Raw genomic sequence first — 27,902 nt, 5'->3', positions numbered from 1 at the left:
GACAAAACATGTTTCCACCACCACAAGTGTATATATATATACACACTCCAATCCTTACATATTTTATGGTTTGACAGGAAGACAAAGTAATAAACCATTCCTTCTCCCTTATGGTGATCTGACCTCGAGCCCCTTGATGTCTAATCCAAAGCTCTCCACCGGTATCACCTATAGTATTCCTGTGACTGCCTCCTGTCCACCCAGCACATTCCAAAGCCATCTGTCTCCTACAGATAACCAGTCTCTATCACCCCCCAGATACTATAGTATTACTGATGTAACAACCAGTCTCTATCACTCCTCAGATACTATAGTATTACTGATGTAACAACCAGTCTCTATCACTCAGATGCATCATGTCTCTAGGATAGCAATGTTCCAAGTTTAACCCAGAATCCAACATTAAATATTGGTTTATGCACTGGGCCAGATCAAGACCTGATGACATCTTGACTATTGACAAAACCAAGTACACAGAACTATAGAAAATCATCTTTATTCAAAACAAATTTCCACTGGTACAAAAAAAACAAAATGGAGACAATGTTTTCACAAATCACAATCATTACAGCTGGTCTTCCAAATGAACCTTTCCTATACAGTGTTCTGTCAGGTGTTACAGTATGAGACCAGCCAATCACAAGTCAGGAAGACCTAACATTCAGTATCTGGCCCATCATCCTCAAATAGCATTTTTAGAAAGTTGTTTGTAATACAAAAACAAACCTACTCCACTTAAACAGAAGTTTCAGCAGATGCCAATGACTAAGCATTTGAGATGTTACAGAAGTTGTGGATGTTTCTAAGTACTAATATCACAAAACTATAGACAAACTGAGACCAGTGAGATACCTTTCAGTGAACCTCCTTCCCACGGCTTGGTAGCCATGTTGTCTTCTTCAAACGTTAACTGCTTATCTGCCAGCTCCATCCCAACCCTCGGGACAGCCAACTCAAGCCAAGAGACTAGTCAGGCCATTGTCCAAGTGGTTGCTTGCATGCATCTTCAATAAGCACTTAGTCAAAGTCATTCAAGCACATACACATGTAGGCTGTACAGTCAGCAGCTGCAGTAGAGAGACATGTACCAGTCTATTGGAATAATGAGAAAACGGGAGCTCAATATTGTCCGTAGTAGAAAGCCATTGTTGGCGTATTAGGATGAGCCCATTCTTTGATTTTAGGCTGCTCGAATGGAGAAGCAGTATTTTTTGGTGGCTAACAACACTAAAGTCGGATTAATCTATTAGAAAAAGTTGGATGTTCGTTCTATGCTTTCTTGGGTTTCTTATTTCACCAGCCCAATCTTCTTGGCCTCTGTTTCGTAGATCAGCAACCTCCACATCTTGACTATGAAGACTTCTGCTTCTTCATCCAGAACCTTGGTGTAAAGATACAGCATTTCAGTTGGATCAATGAATTAGTACGTTTTAAAAGGCTCTGTTTTAGGGAATCAAAAATGATCAAATGTAGTTTTAACAATAAGCTTAAGCTGAACCGAGACTATTTTGAGAATGTTTGCAGTATCTTTGTTTGGGATACTCACCATGGCAACATCATCCAAGATACCCTGTGGTGTACCATGAGCCATCACCTGGGGATAAGAGGTCAAAATGAATGAATCAGAATTAACTCCTATACCAAGAACACCCACTTCCCCCAGTAGATTGCATCACAATCAAGCTTACACACCTTTGAGCAGACAAAATCCACTAGCGTAGCCTCCTCTTCTCCAATGTACTCAATTATCTTTTTATTGATCCAGGGGCGTATGCGTCGATCCATCAGAGTCTGGGAAGGATAGACAGTCAGACATACAGTTCTTTAGTCACTGCACCAGAGACGTCTATCAGTATTGTAGGGAAACACATTATCAAAATGTTTATGATTTGTCAAAGTAGAAAAAAAGGCTATATCACCAATTCCCTTGGATTTATTAAACCAACCAGTGTCATTTTTCCTCTCTGGTCTCTCCACCACTCTGCCATATCTCCTCTGGTTGCCCCACCACTCTAGCCTGGTCGCCCCACCACTCTAGCCTGGTCGCCCCACCACTCTAGCCTGGTTTCCTGTCTATTTCGGCCCTCTTGCCAACACCTTATAGAATCAGTTGGCAAGAGAGCAGCAAGCCTTGAAACCAGGGTACCGCCACATCCTATCCCTCATCCCAATCCCTTTGATCTTTACCGAGTCCACGGCGGACCAGTCCAGCGGGTAAGAGAACAACTCCGTCTTGCCCGTGGGGATCTTCTCGATCAGGCTCTTGATGTGCTTGCGCTTCTCCTCAGTGTTGGCGCCCTTGATGGCCGCCAGTCCCGATGCACCATCCACCATACTCTGGAGGTTTTTGTCATCGTCACCGTAGTCCAGCGGCACCAGCTTGCGCTTGCGGGGAGCCTCGTCCGCCTCCTCCTCGTCGAATTTGTTGAAGACACTGTCCACAGTGAGCTTCTTGCGTTTGATGGCCACATTGGGCTGGCTGGGGCTGGTAACGTTAGGGGCTCCTGTAGAGAAAGATATTTTACTCCATGAAGAAAGGCTTAAAAAGGTCAAATGCAGCCGTGTTTATCTCAATATCATTTCTGGGTAACAATTAAGTACCTTACTGCGATTTAATTCAAATGGTTAAAACAATTATAATAATTGCTTCTTCGCAAAGAGCAATTTCTCAAGCAAGAATTTAGCTAGGACTGTCTGAGTGGGGAGGAGAAAAAGTTAAACTAGCCATTATTGGCAGAGGTTTGGAACTCTTTCCCATTGGTTAATTAACTAATTTACCACCTGGTGATGTCACCAGACAGGCCAAAACTCCATCTCACCAAAACAGGCTGAAATTTCAGGCGGTCTTTTCTCATAGCTCTTACACTAAAATGGCATTAACATTTTCACAATTTCACTGTATTATTCTAATCTCAGTGTGGAAATGTAAAACACAGGAAAAACACATTTTTGACTGAAATAGGACGGCTACATTTAGTTGATATAGACAGCAATAGTAAGTGTCTTTTTGTAGGCACTAAACTCTGCCATGGTTCATTGGGGGAATGATGTTTTTGTAGTTTTTGTTATTGTTGATAAAAGCCCAAAATAAGGTCAGAGGTTAACACAGGCTGAGGAGATGCGATACGTTTTGTTCTATGACATAATCTTCCTTAGCTAACGTCACTTTTCGTGAATTTTGAAGCTTTTATGTAACAATAATAAAAAGCACAGGGTTGATAATTAATGTTAACGGACTGATATTATCTCATAGAACAAAACGTATCAGATCTCCTAAGCCTGTGTTAACCTCAGACCTTATTTTCAGCATTTATCCTAAAATCCTAGTCTTTCCCAATTGGAACGGCTGAACAAACCAGAAGTAACTAATTTCCACACAAGCTCACAGAACAGGACCGCCGAGTGCTGAAGCGCACAGCGTGTAAAAATCATCTGTCCTCGGTTGCAACACTCACTACAGAGTTCCAAACTACCTCTGGAAGCAACGTCAGCACAAGAACTGTTCGCCGGGAGCTTCATGCAATGGGTTTCCATGTCAGAGCAGTCGCACACAACCCTAAAATGTGCAATACCAAGCGTCGGCTGGAGTGGTGTAAAGCTTGCCGCCATTGCACTCTGAAGCAGTGGAAACGCGTTCTCTGGAGTGACGATTCACATTTCAGCATCTGGCAGTCTGCCGGATGAATCTGGGTTTGGTGGATGCCAGGAGAACACTACCTGCCCCAATGCATATTGCCAATTGTAAAGTTTAGTGGAGCAGAAATAATGGTCTGGAGCTGTTTTTCATGGTTCAGGCCTCTTAGTTCCAGGGAAAGAAAATATTAACGCTACAGCATACAATGACATTCTATACCAAGGGTACTCAACTCTTACCCTACGAGGTCCAGAGCCTGCTGGTTTTCTGTTCTACCTGATAATTGTGTCCCAGGTCTAAATCAGTCCCTGATTAGATGGGAACAATGAAAAAAATGCAGTGGAACTGACTTCAAGGTCTAAAGTTGAGTTTGAGGGTTCTAGACGATTCTGTGCTTCAAACTTTGTGGTAACAGTTTGCGGAAAGCCCTTTCCTGTTTCAGCATGCCAATGCCTCCGTTCACAAAGTGAAATGGTTTGTGGAGATTGTTGTGAGTGAACTTGACTGCCCTGCACAGAGCTCTGGCCTCAACACCATCTAACACCTTTGGGATGATTTGAAACGCCGACTGCGAGCCAGGACTAATTCGCACAACATCAGTGCCCGACTTCACTAATACCTTTGTGGCTGAAAGGAAGCAAGTCCCCGCAACAATGTACCAACTGCTCGTGGAAAGCCTTCCCAGAAGAGTGGAGGCTGTTACAGGAGCAAATGGAGGACCAACTCCATATTAATGCCCATGATTTTGGAATGAGATGTTCGATGAGCAGATGCCCACGTACGTTTGGCCATGTCGTGTATCTGTCATCATTTCACGACAACGAGGCGTGGTCTGTGCTTGTGATGTGCTAGCGTTCGAGGGAGGGTTAGGGAGAAGGTTTTGTGGGAGATGATTGGTTGGTAGATTAGTTAAATTAAGCTAATGCATCGGGAGATTCTCTGAATGAGAAAAGTTTGTCAAACAAACTAGCTCGATGGCTCAATCTAAAATGAATGGTAAAGAGTCTTATTCCTGATTTGTTCCCATCTTTCCTATTCATTAGGGATTGAGACACTTCACTGGATCTACACAACAGATATCATACATATCCTGGTAGTTAGTTAGCAATATAGTAGGTGTATAGTTATATATCCAGATGATTCTGGAACTAGCTTCTCCCTCCAGTCTCACAGAACACAAAACTCACCCAGTTTGAGACTGAGGCCGATCTTGGGGCGGTACTCTTCCTGGGACAAGGCCTCGTAAGGGGGCGTGGCCTCGTGAGGGGGAGAGTTCTCGTGAGGGATGATGATACCGCATGGTGACTCGTCCCCGGGCGTGTTGGGGGTGGCGCCCCCGCTGGCCGACGACACAGAGGGGGCCGCCGTGATTGGCCGCAGTGTGGGCTTCAGGCAGGGCTTGGACCCTGATTGGTCGTCGTCTTCAAACTCCTCCCCCTCTTCCACGTCATCATCTGAGTGGAGGTGGGGATGGTGATCCCCTCTGTCTCTCTCTCCTCGCTCTCGCTCCCTTTCTCTCTCCCGGTCTCCTCGCTCTCTCTCCCGGTCTCCTCGCTCTCTCTCCCTTTCTCTGTCCCGGTCTCCTCGCTCTCTCTCTCTTTCTCTGTCCCGGTCTCCTCGCTCTCTCTCCCGGTCTCCTCGGCGGTCCCGGTCCTCCCGTGGGGCCTTGTGTACCCGCTCCTCCTCGGGATCCGGCTCCAGCTTCACCGGGGGCTGGCGCAGACGCTCTGCCTCCTCCTCCATCTGGACCAATCCGAGAAGAGAAGCAGTGAGACAAGGGGCATACACAGTCAGGAATGTGGATACACACAGACACACACCTAATGTTTATGACTGCCAGATGAATAGAGGCCCGTTTACAACACAGACATATAGACAATGAGATCTTAGGAGTAAATGACCTTGAGGCATACACACAGTCAGACACACACTCTCTCTCCCTCACCCTGCGTATTTCGGCCTCGGGGTCGGGGTGTCCCTCGGCCAAAAGCCTCTGTCTGATCTCCTCCAGCTCCTCCTTCTCTCTCTTCCTGTCGCGCTCGTCCATCTCAGTCTCCTTCTCCCGGTCTCGCAGACGCTTCTGCAGCGCGCTGCCCCTAGGGGCGGCACACGGAACAACACCTTATATAACCGTGTCCCTGGCACTCATGTCTTCAAAATGTTGGAAGTAGGGCTGTTTATTTCTCTTCCTAAATGTCCTATAGAAAAACGTGTAATAATGTCGACGTTTCAGGCCTTTATCCACCATCAACGCCACTATATCTCCTCTTTTCAAATTTGTTTTCTATAGTATGTAAACCTAGGGGACCAGCATCCACTGTGTCACTTCATTATGGTCACCTGTAGAACTTAGGGTCATCCCTGTCGTCATCATAGTCCTCCAGGAACTCCTTCAGACGTTTGCCTTCTTTAGTCTGTAGAAGACAAGACAACCGATGACGCCATTAGCCGATACACTTTGGTCTATTTGATTTAACGCCGTAGCCCAAACATTAAAGGCTTTAACTTTCAAACCCACACGTACATATGAATATGTCAATGGTAGGACCCATCAGGCCAGGCTCAGTGGTAAACCTGAGTCCTGTTCAGTAGGGCGCAGCGTAACAAAACGTTTCGCTACGGACAATGAACACTGGCGTTCCTATTAGACAAGTTCAGGTTGTACTCCCCCCTCCCCCCGTTTCAAAAATGTTTTCTCCCAACAGAACACGACCCAGGAGAGCTGTGTGAGAACAGGGTTTGTTCCTACCATCTCTCTCCTACGCTCCTCCTCCCGCTCAGACTCCTTGGAGTAGTCTCGAGCCTTCTTCCTCTCGCGGATCTCCCAGTTCTTCAAGCGCTTCAAGACAGACACGAGGCATTTAGCAACATTTCACAGCCAACACACACTATCATGCTCACACTCAACTGTAAAGCACCAGGGATGCAAACTGCTGAGGGCCCAAACAGGTGACACTTTTTCAGTTGCACTGAAACATGCAATAAATCCCTGCTAGGTGGAAATGCAGGTTTTAACTAATTAAACAACAAAGAATATGATCTAAATGATTAGTCTCTGTGTGTAAAATAAAAAAGTGGTTAATATGAACCTAACTCACAGCTAAAAAATGTAAAGAAAGCAATCCAATGTTATTTGTTGTCTAGACTTTCCTGCAAATGACACTCAAGTCTTGAGAAAAAACAATACACTACAGTTACCATGACAGCCTTTATAATAGAACGCTTGTGACCACACACATCTAAATATTGCACTTGGGGAAAAAACATCTTAAAGTAGAAATAGAATGAAACAGGCATTCTATTTTGCTCTATTATAGTGGCCACTATAGTAGACATCGATCAAGTGCACAAGGCTGTGTGCAAAAATAACGTTCACTGAGTAAAAAATTAAATTACTCCCCCTTACTCACATGTGTCACTGTCAAGTTCAACACAACAAAAGCAATATCTTTGGGCTACACATTATTACATTGTACATGTTCTGCCTGTGGACATCTGTTCTACAACGTGCCAGCAGAGCATGAGACCCTTTGTTGGCATAATTGATCTCTTTCAGGCAGAGAGTGCACCTGGCATACCCCTTTTTATACATTTACATTTACATTTAAGTCATTTAGCAGACGCTCTTATCCAGAGCGACTTACAAATTGGTGCATTCACCTTATGACATCCAGTGGAACAGCCACTTTACAATAGTGCATCTAAATCTTTTAAGGGGGGGGGGGTGAGAAGGATTACTTTATCCTATCCTAGGTATTCCTTAAAAGTCAGTGGATATAGGAATCCACGTTGTTACAGTAATCCCCTTTGCCCCCAGAGCCTGGAAGCCACTTCTAGATCCACTTCTGTGCATTTATAGAGACGTGTGAGCCAGCCTCACTGTGCTCCTGTTCTGTTGGCATGGCTGTAGTCCCGGAGCCTCCAACTTATCAACCTCCTCTGTTCTTTTTGCAGAAACTGGAGGAGGAGAAGGACAAGAAGGAGAAGGAGCGTGCAGAGTTTCAGCGTGAGCGACGGGAGAGGGACAAGGAGAGGGAGCGTGAGAGGGAGCGACGGGACCGCGAGCGGGAGAAGGAGCGTGAGAAGGAGAGGGAGCGCGAGAGAGAACGGGAAAGAAGTGACAGAGACAGAGATCGTGACCGCAACCGGACGAAAGAGAGAGAACGGGAGAGGGAGAGGAGCCGCGACAGGAGCAAAGACCGCAGCCACTCCTTTATCCACTGACTGAAAAAGTGAGAGGGAGTGTGTGGTGTTCCTTTCACCTCTATAGTGGCCTCCAGTTTAAACCAGGCCCAGCTACACTTCATCCCTGAATCCACTTGTTTAACAAGCAATGCCTCATTTTCACCTAATTCTCTCATTCTGAAAAATAACCACATACTGTTTAGGGAAAACATTAGTTCACAGATAGTAGTTAGTTCGTTAGCTAGTTAACATTTCACACAGATTGCCAGGATCCAGTAAGCAACTAACATGTTATAACGGCAATGAGTTGTATAACAGTTAATACTATAGCGAATTGGTTAGGTTACTAATGTTAGCTCATCTGATGTTGTAACGTTAGCTAGCTAACGTTAGCTGTCTGACTTTATTAGCAAGCTACTGTAATTTTCACACCATAAACTAAATTATTTAATCAGTTAAGTTGGCTAATGTTGCTCAACATTTACCTGGGTAGCAAGCGGAGAATTCGATCCATCTAGCAAGATACTTCCTCCCTCACCTCTAACTTTCCAAATGCCAGTTGTTTTCCGGATACAGCTCATGAAGTACGCTTCATCACCTTCTCACCCCTGTCCCCGTGGTCAGGCCTCTCACCTACCTCTTCCTTATCGTTCAGGGGACGTGCAAACTGCCTTCATCACCTTCTCACCCCTGTCCCCGTGGTCAGGCCTCTCACCTACCTCTTCCTTATCGTTCAGGGGACGTGCAAACTGCCTTTCCACTCTCCATCCCCCGCCCCAAATTCTCATCGGATCTACACAAATCACGTAGGTCACTAGTTTGCATCCCTGAAGCACTACTAGGTGTGTGTGTGTGTGTACCTACTTCTTGGTAGGCTGCCTCCTTGTCTCTGAGCTTTCTCTCCAGCCTTCTCCTCTCATAGACCTCCTCTTCATCCTCCTGGTCACGCTTCTTGTCCTTGTCGCGACTCACCTCTCTGTCTCTGCAACATCACCAACCTAGTTACATACCAATCATTCCTTTACAAGGTGATTTACGACTTTATTAAAACACTCACCTGGAGTGGCTGCGGTCTTTGCTCCTGTCGCGGCTCCTCTCCCTCTCCCGTTCTCTCTCTTTCGTCCGGTTGCGGTCACGATCTCTGTCTCTGTCACTTCTTTCCCGTTCTCTCTCGCGCTCCCTCTCCCTCTCCTTCTCACGCTCCTTCTCTCGCTCCTTCTCCCGCTCGCGGTCCCGTCGCTCCCTCTCACGCTCCCTCTCCTTGTCCCTCTCCCGTCGCTCACGCTCAAACTCTGCACGCTCCTTCTCCTTCTTGTCCTTCTCCTCCTCCAGTTTCTGCAAAAAGAACAGAGGAGGTTGATAAGTTGGAGGCTCCGGGACTACAGCCATGCCAACAGAACAGGAGCACAGTGAGGCTGGCTCACACGTCTCTATAAATGCACAGAAGTGGATCTAGAAGTGGCTTCCAGGCTCTGGGGGCAAAGGGGATTACTGTAACAACGTGGATTCCTATTATCTAAGGATGAAGTAGTTGATAGATAGTGACGTTTTGGCACAACAGGTACTGTATGGCAGGGCTAAGAGTTAATGGGAAAACCGGCGCTCTATGGCAGGGCACAGCATTTCTATGGGAAAACAAGCTGTCCCTTGTCGCAAGACCCAGCACTTCTTTGTCTTTGTTAATTATTTTATTTATTTCCCCCAGACTACCTTGTGGGCCAAATCAAAAATCTGTCTTGGGGCCAGATGCAGACCTCTGATAGTATCAATATAGTACAATAATTGTTAAGCAGGGTGACTTACAAGCTAACTAGAGACACTGGAAACCACTTTGAGGTCAAAGAAGACATCTTGTTGGCCATGTGTAACATCACAGGCATTCACAACTAGAAAAAGGCTGTGCTTGATAGACAATGCTTTTTCTCCGCAAAGTCAAGTGTCCTTATTACAGGAGAAACAGAAAGAAAAAGCGTCAATCCTTTTGTTAAACTAGTTGTTGGTGACTTACAGGTGTGGAACTACGGATTTCAGCTCTTCGCTGCCCCTACAAGCCTATACCAGTTAGGCCTGGGAGGAAAACAGGTCAAACGATCCACAAACGAAACATGAGATTCTCTCACTTCTTTCTCAAGCAAATCATCAAAAAAACAACCATTAACTTCAAATGGGGTACATCGCTAAAAACAAAGCTGTGAAAAATCCTGGTTCGTCTTTTTACATACTGTAGGATTATCACATTTTTTATACAGGTAAATTAAATTGTAGAGACTCTTACCCCTGCTTCAGTCTTCGGTAGTTCTCCCGTGACTCACTTTCCCAGACACACTCAGAGACATCTTTCCCTCCTAGCAGCTACACCCATGGCTCCCCATGTACTCTGAACTGATTTACAGCTACAATTATAAGCCACACATTCTGAATGCATTGTGTTTGTCATGTATGTGTCGGGTTGAGACCACAGGATTCCGATAGCTGTCTGCTCTTGACATAAAAGCAGTCCATTGGTCCATAATGAACAACAGATGGTTGTCCTGACCAGAACTACAGAGCCATGGGTCTAGTGCAGCTTAAGACCAAAACAATAGGCAGAAGAGAGAGATTTGGGGTCGGGGATGGAGGGAGGGAGGCAGAAGAGAGAGATTTGGGGTCGGGGATGGAGGGAGGGAGGCAGAAGAGAGAGATTTGGGGTCGGGGATGGAGGGAGGGAGGCAGAAGAGAGAGGTGGGGGTGGACGGAGGGAGGGAGAAGAGAGAGGTGGGGGTGACGGAGGGAGGGAGAAGAGAGAGGTGGGTGAGGGGATGGAGAAGAGAGATGTGGGGGGAGAAGAGAGAGGTGGGGGGAGAAGAGAGAGGTGGGGGTGACGGAGGGAGAAGAGAGAGGTGGGGGTGACGGAGGGAGAAGAGAGAGGTGGGGGTGAGAAGAGAGAGGTGGGGGTGAGAAGAGAGAGGTGGGGGTGAGAAGAGAGAGGTGGGGGTGAGAAGAGAGAGGTGGGTGAGGGGATGGAGAAGAGAGAGGTGGGGGTGACAGAGGGAGAAGAGAGAGGTGGGGGTGACAGAGGGAGAAGAGAGAGGTGGGGGTGACGGAGGGAGAAGAGAGAGGTGGGGGTGACGGAGGGAGAAGAGAGAGGTGGGGGTGACGGAGGGAGAAGAGAGAGGTGGGGGTGACGGAGGGAGAAGAGAGAGGTGGGGGTGACGGAGGGAGAAGAGAGAGGTGGGGGTGACGGAGGGAGAAGAGAGAGGTGGGGGAGGGGATGGAGAAGAGAGAGGTGGGGGTGAGAAGAGAGAGGTGGGGGTGAGAAGAGAGAGGTGGGGGTGAGAAGAGAGAGGTGGGTGAGGGGATGGAGAAGAGAGAGGTGGGGGTGACAGAGGGAGAAGAGAGAGGTGGGGGTGACGGAGGGAGAAGAGAGAGGTGGGGGTGGGGGGAGAAGAGAGAGGTGGGGGTGACAGAGGGAGAAGAGAGAGGTGGGGGTGACGGAGGGAGAAGAGAGAGGTGGGGGTGACGGAGGGAGAAGAGAGAGGTGGGGGTGGGGGGAGAAGAGAGAGGTGGGGATGACAGAGGGAGAAGAGAGAGGTGGGGGTGACGGAGGGAGAAGAGAGAGGTGGGGGTGACGGAGGGAGAAGAGAGAGGTGGGGGTGGACGGAGGGAGAAGAGAGAGGTGGGGGTGACGGAGGGAGAAGAGAGAGGTGGGGGTGACGGAGGGAGAAGAGAGAGGTGGGGGAGGGGATGGAGAAGAGAGATGTGGGGGGAGAAGAGAGAGCACAGGTACTATGGGCATGGCTGGAAGGGAGATGAGTCTCAATCAATCTTGTTCCTGGATCTAATTGGTTAGTCTGTCTTCCTACTTCAACTTACCTTGCTCTGTGTTCTACTGGTGACAGCTTGGGCATAGAGTCACTATTTAACTGCATGTAGGCCATAGGTACATTACTCTCCCCTCTTATATATTAACCATAGGCCTTACCATTCACACTTGAGACAACATCTCATTGCGTATTAGGAGCTCATTTACTGCAAGTCTACTGCTGTAAATAATGAACTTTGAAAACAATGTAAATGACGAGGGTGAATGGCAGTTGGAATCAGGTGGAAAAGGAGACAGACAAGTTAAACAAGGGAGAAAGAGCTAAAGTAACGGACAGAAAAAAATAAGAAAGAGAGAAAAGCCCTAACACACACACACACACACACTCATCGACAGGGTGGATTGGGACTTACCCAACTGGTCTTCAGAACACAGAGTGCTGTGGAGGGGCGCCCCCCCTCCCTGCTATAACAGTGGTTATTGAGTCTCAGTGACTTTCACACACATTATGTAGAATAAACAATTTACAGAGGACTCACACAGGTTCACTGGCCTCTACGGCTTGGGGATAACATGATCAAATGTTGGAAATCCAAATCACCATGGTTCTGTCCCCATATGGTAAATAGGACCAAGACCAATGTCATGTTGACATGTATCTAATGGAAACGGTTGGCTGTGTATTGTTTAGAGGTTCTCCTAAGGTTCCAGTCACCAACGTATGCCAGAGTGCCTGTGCAGTTGCCCCTATGCGAGTCTTCGAGAGGGGGGCGTCCAGTATATGTACAAAATAAAGGAAAGCTCATACTTACATCCTATCCTCGACAACTTTTTCCAAAGCTCTGAGATTCATCTTGCTTTAGTCACCATATGATGTCTATCATAATGGTTGGGTTTAATGAATAGATTAGCTTTAAGGTAACTTTACATTGTCGCCATGCATTTTGTTTGTGTGTGATGAATGACTTATGGATCTAACCATCTATACTGTCACACCTAAATACCCTAATATACACAAATAAGTGTCCCGCCATCACACGAGTCAAATTAGGTTTGAAAACGGTGACAATACTAGAAATCGGACAACTATTCGTGTTGGAACAGACTGTAGATAACATTGAAATGACATGGTAAAAATCCAGATATTTCGAAATTTCTGACATTGCCAATTAAATCAGATTTTAGAGCAATGTACGCAATATTTTGGTATAAAAACGTTACTATTCTCCCATCCTATATTTAGAGAACAATCATGAAAGGGTCTTTGTGCAAGTGTACACTAGCAGTAAGTGTGAAAACTAAAAGGAGTGTACTACTAGCATGTGCAGCTTCTTTTCCGAAACCTGCAATGTGAGTGAGAGAGATGAATACGGTACTGTACCTTGTGGGTGTCACGGAATTTACTGATCTCTCTGGAAATCAGGTCTCTCTTGTCATCCTCCAACCCGTCAATTGCGTTGATATCCTCCTAAGGGACAATGGGATGCAGGCAGATGGGACATTGTTCAGGGTCATGCTGTCAACCATTTCTTACACGGAACCCAAACCGGCTGCGCGCGTGCTCCATCGTGCATAAATGTATTTTGTCCCCCCACACCAAACGCGATCACGACACGCAGGTTAAAATATCAAAACAACCAATTACATTCATTTGGGGACAGGTCGAAAAGCATTAAACATTTATGGCAATTTAGCTAGCTAGCTTGCACTTGCTGGCTAATTTGTCCTATTTAGCTAGCTTGCTGTTGCTAACTAATTTGTCCTGGGATATAAACATTAAGTTGTTATTTTACCTAAAATGCACAAGGTCCTCTACTGCCAATCACAATATAAAGTCAAGAGAAGAAAAGGCCTAGAAGGAGGAGAAATGACTAGAAACGATTCGGTTGACAGTTTTAATCCACAGATAAAACTGTCAACCGAATCGTTTCTAGTCATCTCTCCTCCTTCTAGGCCTTTTCTTCTCTTGACTTTATATTGCGATTGGCAACTTTCATAAATTAGGTGCATTACCACCAATGACACCCACGCGGGTATAACCAATGAGGAGATGGGAAAGGCAGGACTTGCAGCGCAAGCTGCATCACAAATAGAACTGACTTCTATTTTAGCGCCTGGCAACGCAGATGCTTGTTGGCGCGCGCGAGCAGTGTGGGTGCGCCAACAGGCCCACAGCCTGTTAAGGTAGTGTTGCCATTTACACAGATCACACAACCTGAAGAAACATCTAGAGCTGTGGGCCAGTTTCCCAGACACAGATTAAGCTTATTCTTGGTCTAAAAAGCATGCATGAGAATCTACATTGAAATAGCTTTTAAGTCCAGGACTAGACTTCAGCCCTGTCCAGAGCTTTGTGTATCAGTAAATGTATAATGTGCCCAAATAAAATATCACAACCCCAACCAATGCATATCAGGTTACAGAGAAAGGATCCCCCCCAGAGTGATAACAGAGAAAGGATCCCCCCCAGAGCGATAACAGAGAAAGGATCCCCCCCCAGAGCGATAACAGAGAAAGGATCTCCCCAGAGCGATAACAGAGAAAGGATCTCCCCAGAGCGATAACAGAGAAAGGATCCCCCCAGAGCGATAACAGAGAAAGGATCCCCCCAGAGTGATAACAGAGAAAGGATCCCCCCCAGAGTGATAACAGAGAAAAGATCTCCCCCAGAGTGATAACAGAGAAAAGATCTCCCCAGAGTGATAACAGAGAAAGGATCCCCCCAGAGTGATAACAGAGAAAGGATCCCCCCCAGAGTGATAACAGAGAAAGGACCTCCCCAGAGTGATAACAGAGAAAGGATCCCCCCCAGAGTGATAACAGAGAAAGGATCCCCCCCCAGAGTGATAACAGAGAAAGGATCCCCCCCAGAGTGATAACAGAGAAAGGATCCCCCCCAGAGTGATAACAGAGAAAGGATCCCCCCCAGAGTGATAACAGAGAAAGGATCCCCCCAGAGTGATAACAGAGAAAGGATCTCCCCCAGAGTGATAACAGAGAAAGGATCTCCCCAGAGTGATAACAGAGAAAGGATCTCCCCAGAGCGATAACAGAGAAAGGATCTCCCCAGAGCGATAACAGAGAAAGGATCTCCCCAGAGCGATAACAGAGAAAGGATCTCCCCAGAGCGATAACAGAGAAAGGATCTCCCCAGAGCGATAACAAAGAAAGGATCCCCCCAGAGTGATAACAGAGAAAGGATCCCCCCAGAGTGATAACAGAGAAAGGATCCCCCCAGAGCGATAACAAAGAAAGGATCCCCCCAGAGCGATAACAGAGAAAGGATCCCCCCAGAGTGATAACAGAGAAAGGATCCCCCCAGAGTGATAACAGAGAAAGGATCCCCCCCAGAGTGATAACAGAGAAAGGATCCCCCCCAGAGTGATAACAGAGAAAAGATCTCCCCAGAGTGATAACAGAGAAAGGATCCCCCCAGAGTGATAACAGAGAAAGGATCCCCCCAGAGTGATAACAGAGAAAGGACCTCCCCAGAGTGATAACAGAGAAAGGATCCCCCCCCAGAGTGATAACAGAGAAAGGATCCCCCCCAGAGTGATAACAGAGAAAGGATCCCCCCAGAGTGATAACAGAGAAAGGATCCCCCCAGAGTGATAACAGAGAAAGGATCTCCCCCAGAGTGATAACAGAGAAAGGATCTCCCCCAGAGTGATAACAGAGAAAGGATCTCCCCCAGAGTGATAACAGAGAAAGGATCTCCCCCAGAGTGATAACAGAGAAAGGATCTCCCCCAGAGTGATAACAGAGAAAGGATCTCCCCCAGAGTGATAACAGAGAAAGGATCTCCCCCAGAGTGATAACAGAGAAAGGATCTCCCCCAGAGTGATAACAGAGAAAGGATCTCCCCCAGAGTGATAACAGAGAAAGGATCTCCCCCAGAGTGATAACAGAGAAAGGATCTCCCCCAGAGTGATAACAGAGAAAGGATCTCCCCCAGAGAAAGGATCCCCCCCAGAGTGATAACAGAGAAAGGATCCCCCCAGAGTGATAACAGAGAAAGGATCCCCCCCAGAGTGATAACAGAGAAAGGATCTCCCCCAGAGTGATAACAGAGAAAGGATCCCCCCCAGAGTGATAACAGAGAAAGGATCCCCCCCAGAGTGATAACAGAGAAAGGATCCCCCCCAGAGTGATAACAGAGAAAGGATCCCCCCCAGAATGATAACAGAGAAAGGATCTCCACGTACCTCCTCTTTTTTCTCTTTCCTTTTCCTGCGTTGCTGAGATTCATCATCATTCAAGGGAGCTTTGAGATCGCTGGCGTACTCTCGGATCAGACCGTCGATGGTGCCCTTGACGATCTGGTCCCGCATCTGGGTGTCCTTGTCGATCACCTCCTCCTCTTCCTCCTCTTTTCCATCCTCTGCTTCCGCCTTCTATCACAAACACAGAGAGAGATGGAGGAGAAGGGAGAAAGAAAGAGAACGCAAAGAGAGAGAAAGAGGGAGAGAGAGGTGGCAGGCAGGTTAGTATTATAATAAGTATTATAAGTCAACTCAGTCTAACTAGTTGAAATTGAATTATAAGGGGCTGTTTTGTTCCAGGCCTTTCGGCACAGAGTTGCCCATTCGTTTAGGCAGCCCTGCTTCCTAGTGCTTGGTCCATCTTAGCCTCCACTACATTACACTGTCATTCAGATTGCAAGCAACATTCCCCTCTCCCCTCTGCATGTGTTAATTCGTTGTTGATAACATAGAAATAGAATGAATGGGGAAGCCCGTTCTATCCATTCTATTTTGATGGTCGATATATTTGATCTGTCGATTCTGTTTCCTGTGGCAGCACCATTCCACCAAATCTAATTCCAGTTCTATGTAAATGTACTTGGCGTGTAAAGGTGATTCTGATTCCAGCGTGTCCCCACCCCGTTGCCGTTGGTGCTACTCTTCTTCTTGCCCTTCCACTCGTCCAGCTGGGCCTTGGTCTTGGCGTCCACCTTCACCAGCAGCTTCTTCTCCCCGATCTGCAGCTCGTGGAGCAGTCGCAGGGCCCGCAGCGTCGACTCTGGTTCCTTGTACTCACAGAATCCAAAAGCTGGAGAGAATAGAGGAGACAGGAGGAGGGATGGCACAGTGTTTATCACACACCAGCGCAGATTCACCACCAGGAATCAGTGACGCCAGTGTAGTAGGCAAGGCCTACCCTGTAAAAATGAAAAAATAACTAATGAAAAACAAATATAAATTGTCAATAATTTGGTCATCTTTTCTGCATGATAAAATTGATTTCTGAACTAGTACTTACTTCCCAAATTGGCAGCCTTGCTGTGTGCCTTTCCCCCACCCTTGAAACTCAATGCAAGGCATTGACAGGACTTGTGCATGCATGTTTCTACCATACACACTGAAAGGCAGGCCGAGAGCTTTGCTGCTTTTCATGTGTCAGTATGTCCCATTCATTTTCATTGCACTCAAATAATAAATGTGCATTGGTGTGAAAAAAGTAATGGGATAGGCAGGGCTCGCTCCTGCCTGTGGACGTCACATGTCAACTGCCGCCTTTTGGCGGTTACGTTTGTTTTACTGCTAGCTAAAATAAGCTGATCAGGACAGCTAACGTATTGCAACTGAAACAGTTATCAAAGTTGGATTTTCTAGCGAAACGGGGTGACAAGGGATGGAAGACGAACACCTGAGCTGAGGGACCTACATCAAAAGGAAGGGACAGAAAATAACACGAGTGGTATCAACAGAAAGACTGGCTCTGTGGCTGCACTGCTAGGCGACAGGGGGTGTTATCAACAGAAAGACTGGCTCTGTGGCTGCACTGCTAGGCGACAGGGGGTGGTATCAACAGAAAGACTGGCTCTGTGGCTGCACTGCTAGGCGACAGGGGGTGGTATCAACAGAAAGACTGGCTCTGTGGCTGCACTGCTAGGCGACAGGGGGTGTTATCAACAGAAAGACTGGCTCTGTGGCTGCACTGCTAGGCGACAGGGGGTGGTATCAACAGAAAGACTGGCTCTGTGGCTGCACTGCTAGGCGACAGGGGGTGGTATCAACAGAAAGACTGGCTCTGTGGCTGCACTGCTAGGCGACAGGGGGTGTTATCAACAGAAAGACTGGCTCTGTGGCTGCACTGCTAGGCGACAGGGGGTGGTATCAACAGAAAGACTGGCTCTGTGGCTGCACTGCTAGGCGACAGGGGGTGGTATCAACAGAAAGACTGGCTCTGTGGCTGCACTGCTAGGCGACAGGGGGTGGTATCAACAGAAAGACTGGCTCTGTGGCTGCACTGCTAGGCGACAGGGGGTGTTATCAACAGAAAGACTGTCTCTGTGGCTGCACTGCTAGGCGACAGGGGGTGGTATCAACAGAAAGACTGGCTCTGTGGCTGCACTGCTAGGCGACAGGGGGTGGTATCAACAGAAAGACTGGCTCTGTGGCTGCACTGCTAGGCGACAGGGGGTGTTATCAACAGAAAGACTGTCTCTGTGGCTGCACTGCTAGGCGACAGGGGGTGGTATCAACAGAAAGACTGGCTCTGTGGCTGCACTGCTAGGCGACAGGGGGTGTTATCAACAGAAAGACTGGCTCTGTGGCTGCACTGCTAGGCGACAGGGGGTGTTATCAACAGAAAGACTGTCTCTGTGGCTGCACTGCTAGGCGACAGGGGGTGGTATCAACAGAAAGACTGGCTCTGTGGCTGCACTGCTAGGCGACAGGGGGTGGTATCAACAGAAAGACTGGCTCTGTGGCTGCACTGCTAGGCGACAGGGGGTGGTATCAACAGAAAGACTGGCTCTGTGGCTGCACTGCTAGGCGACAGGGGGTGGTATCAACAGAAAGACCGGCTCTGTGGCTGCACAGCTAGCAGCCGACTCTACTGTTTCCAATGCCTGCTGTTCTCCACCAGCGACAGCGTGTTTCTGGTGGAGAACAGAGCGAGTTACTGCGATTTGCCTATAGCACTCAACAAGCATGAGAAATCTACGTCTCACATCCAAAGCCAGATAGCTCTTAAGACATTAGGCAGCTCACGGATAGATCTGACATTGATTGAACATGAATATGCACAATGCAAAGTTAAAGAGACCCAGATTTTGAAAGACCTAGCTAATTAATGCTACAGCATGCTACCTAGGTAAACAGGAGTTGGCATTTCGTGACAACGACAAGAGTGTCAGCTCATCAAACAGGCCCAGGGGACAACGACAAGAGTGTCAGCTCATCAAACAGGCCCAGGGGACAACGACAAGAGTGTCAGCTCATCAAACAGGCCCAGGGGACAACTACAAGAGTGTCAGCTCATCAAACAGGCCCAGGGGACAACTACAAGAGTGTCAGCTCATCAAACAGGCCCAGGGGACAACGACAAGAGTGTCAGCTCATCAAACAGGCCCAGGGGACAACGACAAGTGTCAGCTCATCAAACAGGCCCAGGGGACAACGACAAGAGTGTCAGCTCATCAAACAGGCCCAGGGGACAACGACAAGAGTGCCAGCTCATCAAACAGGCCCAGGGGACAACGACAAGTGTCAGCTCATCAAACAGGCCCAGGGGACAACGACAAGAGTGTCAGCTCATCAAACAGGCCCAGGGGACAACTACAAGAGTGCCAGCTCATCAAACAGGCCCAGGGGACAACTACAAGAGTGTCAGCTCATCAAACAGGCCCAGGGGACAACGACAAGAGTGTCAGCTCATCAAACAGGCCCAGGGGACAACTACAAGAGTGCCAGCTCATCAAACAGGCCCAGGGGACAACTACAAGAGTGTCAGCTCATCAAACAGGCCCAGGGGACAACTACAAGAGTGTCAGCTCATCAAACAGGCCCAGGGGACAACTACAAGAGTGCCAGCTCATCAAACAGGCCCAGGGGACAACTATGTGGAACTATTACAGGCCTTTGCTGAACAACATTTAACAGGTAGCAACCCATTTAAAGACTGCCATCATGTTTGCTTTTTGCTCATGACCTATGATGGAATTTTCAATAAAACTGCCGCGCTGTTCCGGGTTCTGCAGAACAAAGTCATGGATATGTGTGTCTGCGGTACCCATAGAAACGACACAAAGAAAGAACTGGAACAGCAGTGACAAGATGTTGATAGTTTCTATGAGCGATTTGAGCATAAATGCAATGAAGTGGGCCTGGCAGAAACTCGTAGTAAACACCCGATCAGAGTAGAGGGCGCATCTACTACAACATACTGGACAATATCAATGTTCAGATGAGAGCCAGGTTAGACCACTTTGGTGATCTTCATTTCCTTGGCTTAGTGGACTACACTAAATACAATGCTCATCAAAATACTGCAAGTACTTTGACTTCTTTAGACTTGAGGCTGATCTTGTCAGATTGTACAGGTCACTAATTATAGGAGACAAATCAACTGGACAGCTCCTTTTTGTTCCAGCATGACCTGACACAGAAGGTCCCCGAGGCGACAAAGTTACTGCAGCTGGTCCTCATTATATCAGCCACAATAGCATTCATTGAGAGGTCATTTCCTGCACTGAAACGGATAAAGACATAATCAAAACCGGACCGATCAAGGATGACTCTCATCCCTTCACAAATGTTGTACCTGTTCTGTTTTTACCTTGAAGTTTTCCAGAGGCTCCTTGGACTCGCTTCCAGCTTAGGACCAGGCCACATTTCTGAAGAGGGAAACATTTCTTTATGACATGGACCCACTAAAGAAGATGGTTTACATTTCTATCATAGAGGATCAGGTGCAGTGGTGTAAAGTACTCAAGTAAACATACCCCAAAAAACTACTTAAGTAGTACTTTAAAGTATCTGTACTTTACTATGAATATTTTCCCCTACTTTTGTTTTCTTTAGGAATGTAGTAAAGTAATGTACTTTATACTCCATACATTTTCCATGACACCCGAAAGTACTCATTACATTTTGACAGGAAAATGGTCCAATTCACACACTTATCAAGAGAACACCCCTGGTCATCCCTACTGGCTGATCTGGCAGACTCATTAAACACAAAGGCTTGGTTTGTAAATTATGTCTGAGTGTTGGAGTGTGCCCCTGGCTATCTGTCAACAAAAAATACAAGAAAATTGTGCAGTCTGGTTTGCTTAAAATAAGAAATTAGAAACTGATTTATACTTTTGATACTTAAGTACATTTGAGAAATTCCATTTACTTTTAATACTTAAGTATAAATAAAACTAAATGCACTTTTAAAAAACTTGTTACAGATTCTATTTTTGGAAACAGAAAACTGTATGGAAATCAAATGTTTCATCGATGAGAAAATGTGCAGAACGTTGAACAAAATCCATCTCGGTCCATCTTTTCCCACTGGGCTTCCTCATCACCATATTTGGTAGTGAGTGGAAACACCAACCGGATGCTTCACATTTATACATCTGGTGAAATATCTGGCTCATTTTTCTAGCTGTGGTAGTATGCCAAGGCCGTGGCATACTTCTTAATAAACATTGTCATAAATAGTATGACGAGGAGTACATAGTATGCAGTTTTAGTATGTAGTGCGCTAGTTTGGTTATTGGGACATGGTCACCGTCTATAGCCTAAATAAAAGGTTGCTGTCTCTTTCCAATATGACTACATGCAAGTTCCACTTCCTCACCGCCAGCAACTTTCGAATCAGCATGTCCGAGGCCTTGTCCGAGATGTTTCCTACAAACACTGTGGTGGTGGGGCCGCTGTTCTCGTCCAGAGGAGCGTCCTTCCTGGGGGCCGCGGGCTTACTGACCACGGGCATGGAGGTGGGTACCAGGACTGTGGGGTTCTGGGTCATGATGCCCATGTGGACTGGTATCATTGGGGTACCTAGAAAAGTGATAACCGGGATTAATGTATACAAAATATATTTGGATTAAAGGAAAATTCAAATCAAAAACGATCTGTAGGTATTTGTTTCTTTAGTCCACTGTTGATACACTCCTGAAATGTTTTGCATGTCAGCAATCAAGTTTCCAAGATATATAACTTTCAAAATACAGGAAGTGTCACAGTATTGGTGCATTCGTAATCAAGTGGGAAGTGGGAATTTACCACCATAGAGTTAGATAGAGAACTATAGGATGGATAAACCTGTTTTGGCATGGACATTACCAAAGGGCTTCATCATTTTAAGGTAGTCACCTGGGTGGGACTTCCTATGGGTGAAGGAAGGATCACATGATTCTATCCGGGTCATCAGCCAATGAATTACAGTGCCTCCAGAAAGTATTCACAGCTTCACCTTTTACACATTTTGTTGTGTTACAAAGTTGGATTGAAATGGATTTGACATGTTTTTTTTGTCCATGATCTACACACAAAACTCTAATGTCAAAGTGGAAGAAAAATTCTAACATTTGTAAACAATTCATGAAAAATGCAATTCTAAAATACAATCCCCCTGAGTCAATACATGTTACAATCACCTTTTGGCTGCGATTACAGCTGTGAGTCTTTCTGGGTAAGTCTCTAAGAGCTTTCCACACCTGGATTGTGCAACATTTGCCAATCATTATTTTCAAAATTCTTCAAGCTCTGTCAAATTGGATGTTGATCATTGGTAGACAACCATTTTCAGGCCTTGCCATAGATTTTCAAGCAGATTTAAGTCGAAACTGTAACTCGGCCACTCAGGATCATTCACTGTTTTCTTGGTAAGCAACTCCAGTGTAGATTTGGCCTTGTGTTTTAGGTTATTGTCCTGCTGAACGGTGAATTCATCTCCCAGTGTCTGTTGGAAATCAGACTGAACCAGGTTTCCTCTAAGATTTTGCCTATACTTAACTCCATTCTGTTTATTTTTATCCTGAAAAATCCCCATTCCGTAACAATTACAAGCATACCCATAACATGATGCAGCCATGACTATGCTTGAAAAAATGGAAAGTGGTACTCGGTAATGTGATGTATTGGATTTGCCCCAAACATAATACTTTGTATTCAGGACAAAAGTGAACTGCCTTGCCACATTTTTTGCAGTATTACTTAAGTGCCTTGTGGCAAACAGGATGCATGTTTTGGAATATATTTTCCTCTGTACAGCCTTCCTTCTTTTCACTCTGTCAATTAGGTTAGTATTGTGGAGTAACTACAATGTTGTTGATCCATCCTCAGTGTTATCCTATCCCAGCCATTAACCTCCGTTTTAAAGTCACCATTGGCCTCATGGTGAAATCCTTGAGCGGTTTCCTTCCGCTACGGCAACTGAGTTAGGAAGGACGCCTGTATCTTTGTAGCGACTGGGTGTATTGATACACCATCTAAATTGTAATTAATAACTTCACCATGCTCAAAGGGATATTCAATATCTGCTTTTTTAGGTGCCCTTCTTTGCGAGGCATTAGAAAACCTCCCTGGTCTTTGTGGTTGAATCGGTGTTTGAAATGCACTGCTCAACTGAGGGACCTTACAGACAATTGTATGTGTTGGGTACAGAGATGAGGTAGTCATTCAAAAATCATGTTAAACACTATTATTGCACACAGAGTGAGTCCATGCAACTTATTATGTGACTTATTAAGCACATTTTTAGTCCTGAACTTGTTAAGGCTTGCCATAACAAAGGGGTTGAATACTTATTGCCTTAAGACATTTCAGCTTTTCATTTAATTAATTAGTAAACATTTCTCAATACATAATTCCACTTTGACATTATGGCCATTGTGTGCAGGCCAGCGACAAATCTCAATTTAATCCATTTTAAATTCAGGCTGTAAAACATCAAAAAGTGGAAAAAGACAAGGGGTGTGAAAACTTTCTGAAGGCACTGTATACTTGTGAGCAAACATTCCATAACTGTAGGTGGCAGTAAATTGCCATTCTTGGCTTTATACCTGTTCAAACAACACACTCTAAATGGCAGTAGGCAACCTTTCAGTTTGTTTGCCAACTCAGAAGTAGTAGAAGAAGAAAATGTACTACTTCAAAATGGAGATAGCTTCGCTGGCGCTGGCCGTGCACTCAGACACCATACTGGGACATAGAGAATGATAGAGATATCATCGGTATATATGTTTATCACATACGACTGGGAAAAATCCATTTGAACAGCTCTCCAACTGGTAATTACTAGTGGGAAACTCATCCATTATATTGTTTCTCTATCAATACAAAGTTTGCAGAGTATTATATATCCTTAACAAATCAAAGGCATGTTCACAATTGACTAACTAGCTGTATAATTTACATAGACAGAGGTCCTATCCTATGGACCTGTCTATGACGACTCACCTGAAGGAAAACCAGAGAACTGTGGAGGGGGGATTCCCGGTGGCAACAGGGGTCGGTTGAGATGAGGGAACGACATCTTGTTGAAATCACCCACATAAAACATTGGACCAAAGTAAACAGACAGAACAGTCATAAGAGAGTAGTGGACACAACAGTAAACAACTCTCCAGTCCAAACAGGATGACTGGTATAGCGAGTGATTTCAGGCCTAATGAAGTTACTGATACCTCTCACCAAGTCACCTAATGTCTTCCTAGCGCCACAAGATACCGTCATGAATTAACATGGACTGTCAACGGAGACACTTTTCCCCCCCTAAGGCATTGAACTGTCAACGCGTTCACGTCACGCACAAGTCATGTAGACATAGTGTTTATGTATACGTCACACGTCAGTTTATTATGAAATATCTCACCACGAACACCTTCGAGTCAGTTTATTATGAAATATCTCACCACGAACACCTTCGAGTCAGTTTATTATGAAATATCTCACCATGAACACCTTCGAGTCAGTTTATTATGAAATATCTCACCACGAACACCTACGAGTCAGTTTATTATGAAATATCTCACCATGAACACCTTCGAGTCAGTTTATTATGAAATATCTCACCATGAACACCTTCGAGTCAGTTTATTATGAAATATCTCACCATGAACACCTTCGAGTCAGTTTATTATGAAATATCTCACCATGAACACCTACGAGTCAGTTTATTATGAAATATCTCACCATGAACACCTACGAGTCAGTTTATTATGAAATATCTCACCATGAACACCTTCGAGTCAGTTTATTATGAAATATCTCACCATGAACACCTACGAGTCAGTTTATTATGAAATATCTCACCATGAACACCTTCGAGTCAGTTTATTATGAAATATCTCACCATGAACACCTACGAATCAGTTTATTATGAAATATCTCACCATGAACACCTTCGAGTCAGTTTATTATGAAATATCTCACCATGAACACCTTCGAGTCAGTTTATTATGAAATATCTCACCATGAACACCTACGAATCAGTTTATTATGAAATATCTCACCATGAACACCTTCGAGTCAGTTTATTATGAAATATCTCACCATGAACACCTACATGTATACGATGCTTTTATAAATATGATTAAATTGGAAGAGTAATCTAATCAATTGAATTTGTCAATTTAGCTAAAATAGGCTTATCACCTCTTTAAAAATATAGATTAGGCTGGACGGTTTGCAGCCTGCCACCATTACTGTGTAGATACTGTATAGGAAGGACTCTTTCTGAAATCAACATGGACACGAGGGCTTTATCGGAGCCCTATTCAGGTTCACCCGTTTCACAGATGCAATCACTGTCACCATGCACTCCTTAGGCTATATGCTATCAATTTCTGTGGAGGGTTTGATGTGTTATGGTTAAAAACATGGCTTGAATTGGGGGGTATGTGAGAATTTAACAATTGTTATAGAGAAGGGCAAAAAACACATAGGCTACCCCTTGTTCACTTATACACTGAGTATACAAAACATTAAGACCCTCTGCCCATGACAGACTGACCAGGTGAAACCAGGTGAAAGTTATGATCCCTTATTGATGTCACTTGTTAGATCCACTTCAAATCAGTGTAGATGACGGGGAGGCGATGGCTTAAAAATCTCTCTTTCATCTTTGAGGCATGGATTGTGTGTGTGCCATTCAGAGGGTGAATGGGCAAGACTAAATATTTAAGTGCCTTTGAACAGGGTATGGTAGTAGGTACACCACTTTGTGTCAAGAACAGCAACGCTGCTGGGTTTTTCACTCTCAACAGTTTCCTGTGTGTATCAAGAATGGTCCACCACCGAAAGGACATCCAGCCAAATTGGCACAACTGTGGGAAGCATTGGAGTCACCATGGGCCAGCATCCTTGTGGAATGCTTTCCACACCTTGTGGAGTCCATGCCATGACAAAATGAGGCTGTTCTGAGGGCAAAAGGGGGGGTGCAACTCAATATTAGGAAGGTGTATATAAAGCCATCTAGGCTATAACAATGATTAACTCTGCAAGGCTTTCTGCAGTCACTAACCAATTGAATGTCTTGCTCAACATGAGTTCACGCCCCGGTAGACCTATAAAGCAAGTGTCATTAATCCCTGGAAAATATGGTTGTTTTAAATGCTCCGGAATTGAGAAGATTAGTGGTCGCCTATGCCTATAACAAAATACCAAAAAGATAGAAGCAGTATGGGTCTATCCATAGACAAAACATCTTAACAGATTAACAAATGTTTTACTTTCAGGAGGGGGGAAACGCATTGAATCTGGCTATTCATTTCAGTGCAGTTGCATTCTTACGCATAACCTATAGGCTAAACGGAACCAACAATATACCAGCCTATTGTGATCACGTAATGACAAATCCTGAACATTTTGGCTTTATTGATCCTTGATTAAGCCTACAGATTTGATACACATGAAGGCCTATATTGATCCTTGATTAAGCCTACAGATTTGATACACATGAAGGCCTAGATTGATCCTTGATTAAGCCTACAGATTTGATACACATGAAGGCCTAGATTGATCCTTGATTAAGCCTACAGATTTGATACCGTTACACAATATATTGAGATAAACTACAACTCCCTACTACTGATATAACAGGCCAATACTCAGTTATCGCAGAAAACGTGGTAATCAACTACAATGACCACAATCCATTGCGCACCTACTTGTCCGGTCTGTTTCTTTTACGCCTGCTATGTTAGGTTAGTGTGGGGCAGACACAGAGAAGGAGAGATAGAAGTTGCTTGTCAAGACATCACTACCTGAAAATACATGATCTAAGTGACTGATAGTTTTGACTGCTGAATGCAAACTATGCCTTGTTGACTATGAATAACTACTAATGATTGTGTCAGACAGAAGCTCTATAGCGATGAGATGGCTTGGAATTAAATAAAGTCATCAAATAAAACGAATGTAATATTAATAAATTATAGTTAAGTGAACCAGAAATGGACCGTCATGGAACTTAGATTGTTTTAATATGTGTTGCTACAGCATTCAACCGACATAATGTAATGCATTTAATGTTTAATGATTTTTTTAAACCAGTGAATATTGTTTTGTAATCGAACCGAACTCAAATATCACTAATCGCTAAGCACTATTGGCTGTGTAATGTGTCAGCTGACAACTATTCATATCTAAAATTCCAACCGTGTCGTGTGTGGTTGAAAAGCCAGGCCTGGTGCTAGCTATCTGGCTAATTACATATGAAAGACAAATCACCTTCACGTTGGCATTGGTTATATTGTCGTTAGGGTCAGCTATAGCCAACCAACCCTAATTATTATCGCTAGCTAGGCAAGTAATATGAGGTTTTGCCCTCCACAACAGAACAAGCCTGACAAGGTTAGCTGCGGCTGTTGTAGTTAGCGGATACGCTGGCTAACTAACGTTACCGGGAAACCATTCGCAATGTTTGAGGTAGCTAGCTAACGTTACCTAAGGTTGATAAAACTCAGACAATATGGTGAAAAAGTAGCTACTGAATCAGATTTTACGTACCCCAAAACGTCGGTTTATCGATTATTACGGGCGACTCTTCACTTCTGTGTAGCTACCTCCGGTAGGATGCATCGAGGTATGGCTAGCTAACTGCGATAGATCAAATCCGCAAAAAGTCAGCTCACGCAGCAGAGGGTCGTCACTAGTTACCACAGCCACAAAGTTATAAACCCCGCCTATTTTTACAATGTATCTTATTCGGGGGAGTTTATCCGAGATTGGCGTTCAACGATTTTTTTTTTGATTTTTTTTACAATGTATCTTCTTAAAATGTGATTTTAGACCTAACCTTAACCACATTGCTAACCTTAAATTAAGACAAAAAAGCAAATGCTTGTTTCCAACTTTGTGGCTGTGCTATCTAGTGGAAACAACAACAGAGATGTACATTTTTAGCAAAGGAATATTTGATTTGTCGATTCGGAAGCCATGTTTTCAACGTCCAGTTCACAGATATTTCACCGGATGAATACATTTGAAGCACCTTCTTGGCGTTTCCACTCACTAGCAAATGTGGTAGTGAGAGGAAGCCCAGTGGCCGGCA

The 27,902-nt window shown here is 45.2% G+C and overlaps 1 protein-coding gene across 4 annotated transcripts; it reads right to left on the bottom strand.

Annotated features, from left to right (window-relative positions):
• Positions 1-480: 480 nt before the first annotated feature.
• LOC139582562 (RNA-binding protein 25-like) lies at positions 481-27,542 on the bottom strand. 4 transcript variants are annotated; one of them, XM_071412661.1, is made up of 17 exons: positions 27,359-27,542; positions 23,807-23,882; positions 21,201-21,403; positions 20,187-20,244; positions 16,504-16,673; positions 15,827-16,015; positions 13,003-13,089; positions 8,877-9,154; positions 8,684-8,801; positions 6,384-6,473; positions 5,975-6,048; positions 5,580-5,730; positions 4,822-5,377; positions 2,188-2,504; positions 1,693-1,791; positions 1,547-1,594; positions 481-1,381 (listed from the first exon to the last, which is right to left on the bottom strand). In XM_071412661.1, the coding sequence occupies exons 2-17, from the start codon at positions 23,880-23,882 to the stop codon at positions 1,289-1,291; spliced, it is 2,607 nt and encodes an 868-aa protein (XP_071268762.1). In that variant the 5' UTR covers positions 27,359-27,542; the 3' UTR covers positions 481-1,288. The 4 variants fall into 4 exon arrangements, with proteins under 4 accessions (XP_071268762.1, XP_071268760.1, XP_071268763.1 ...); XM_071412659.1 differs by having other exon boundaries at positions 20,172-20,244; positions 27,359-27,522; XM_071412662.1 differs by having other exon boundaries at positions 15,827-16,012; positions 27,359-27,522.
• Between the last annotated feature and the right edge of the window lie 360 nt (positions 27,543-27,902).

This window comes from Salvelinus alpinus, chromosome 8, assembly GCF_045679555.1.
Source record: "Salvelinus alpinus chromosome 8, SLU_Salpinus.1, whole genome shotgun sequence".
In the NCBI taxonomy this organism is placed as follows: Eukaryota; Metazoa; Chordata; class Actinopteri; order Salmoniformes; family Salmonidae; genus Salvelinus; species Salvelinus alpinus.
The sequence above is the reverse complement of the archived record's forward strand: the minus strand, read 5'-3'. Positions and strand labels throughout refer to the sequence as shown.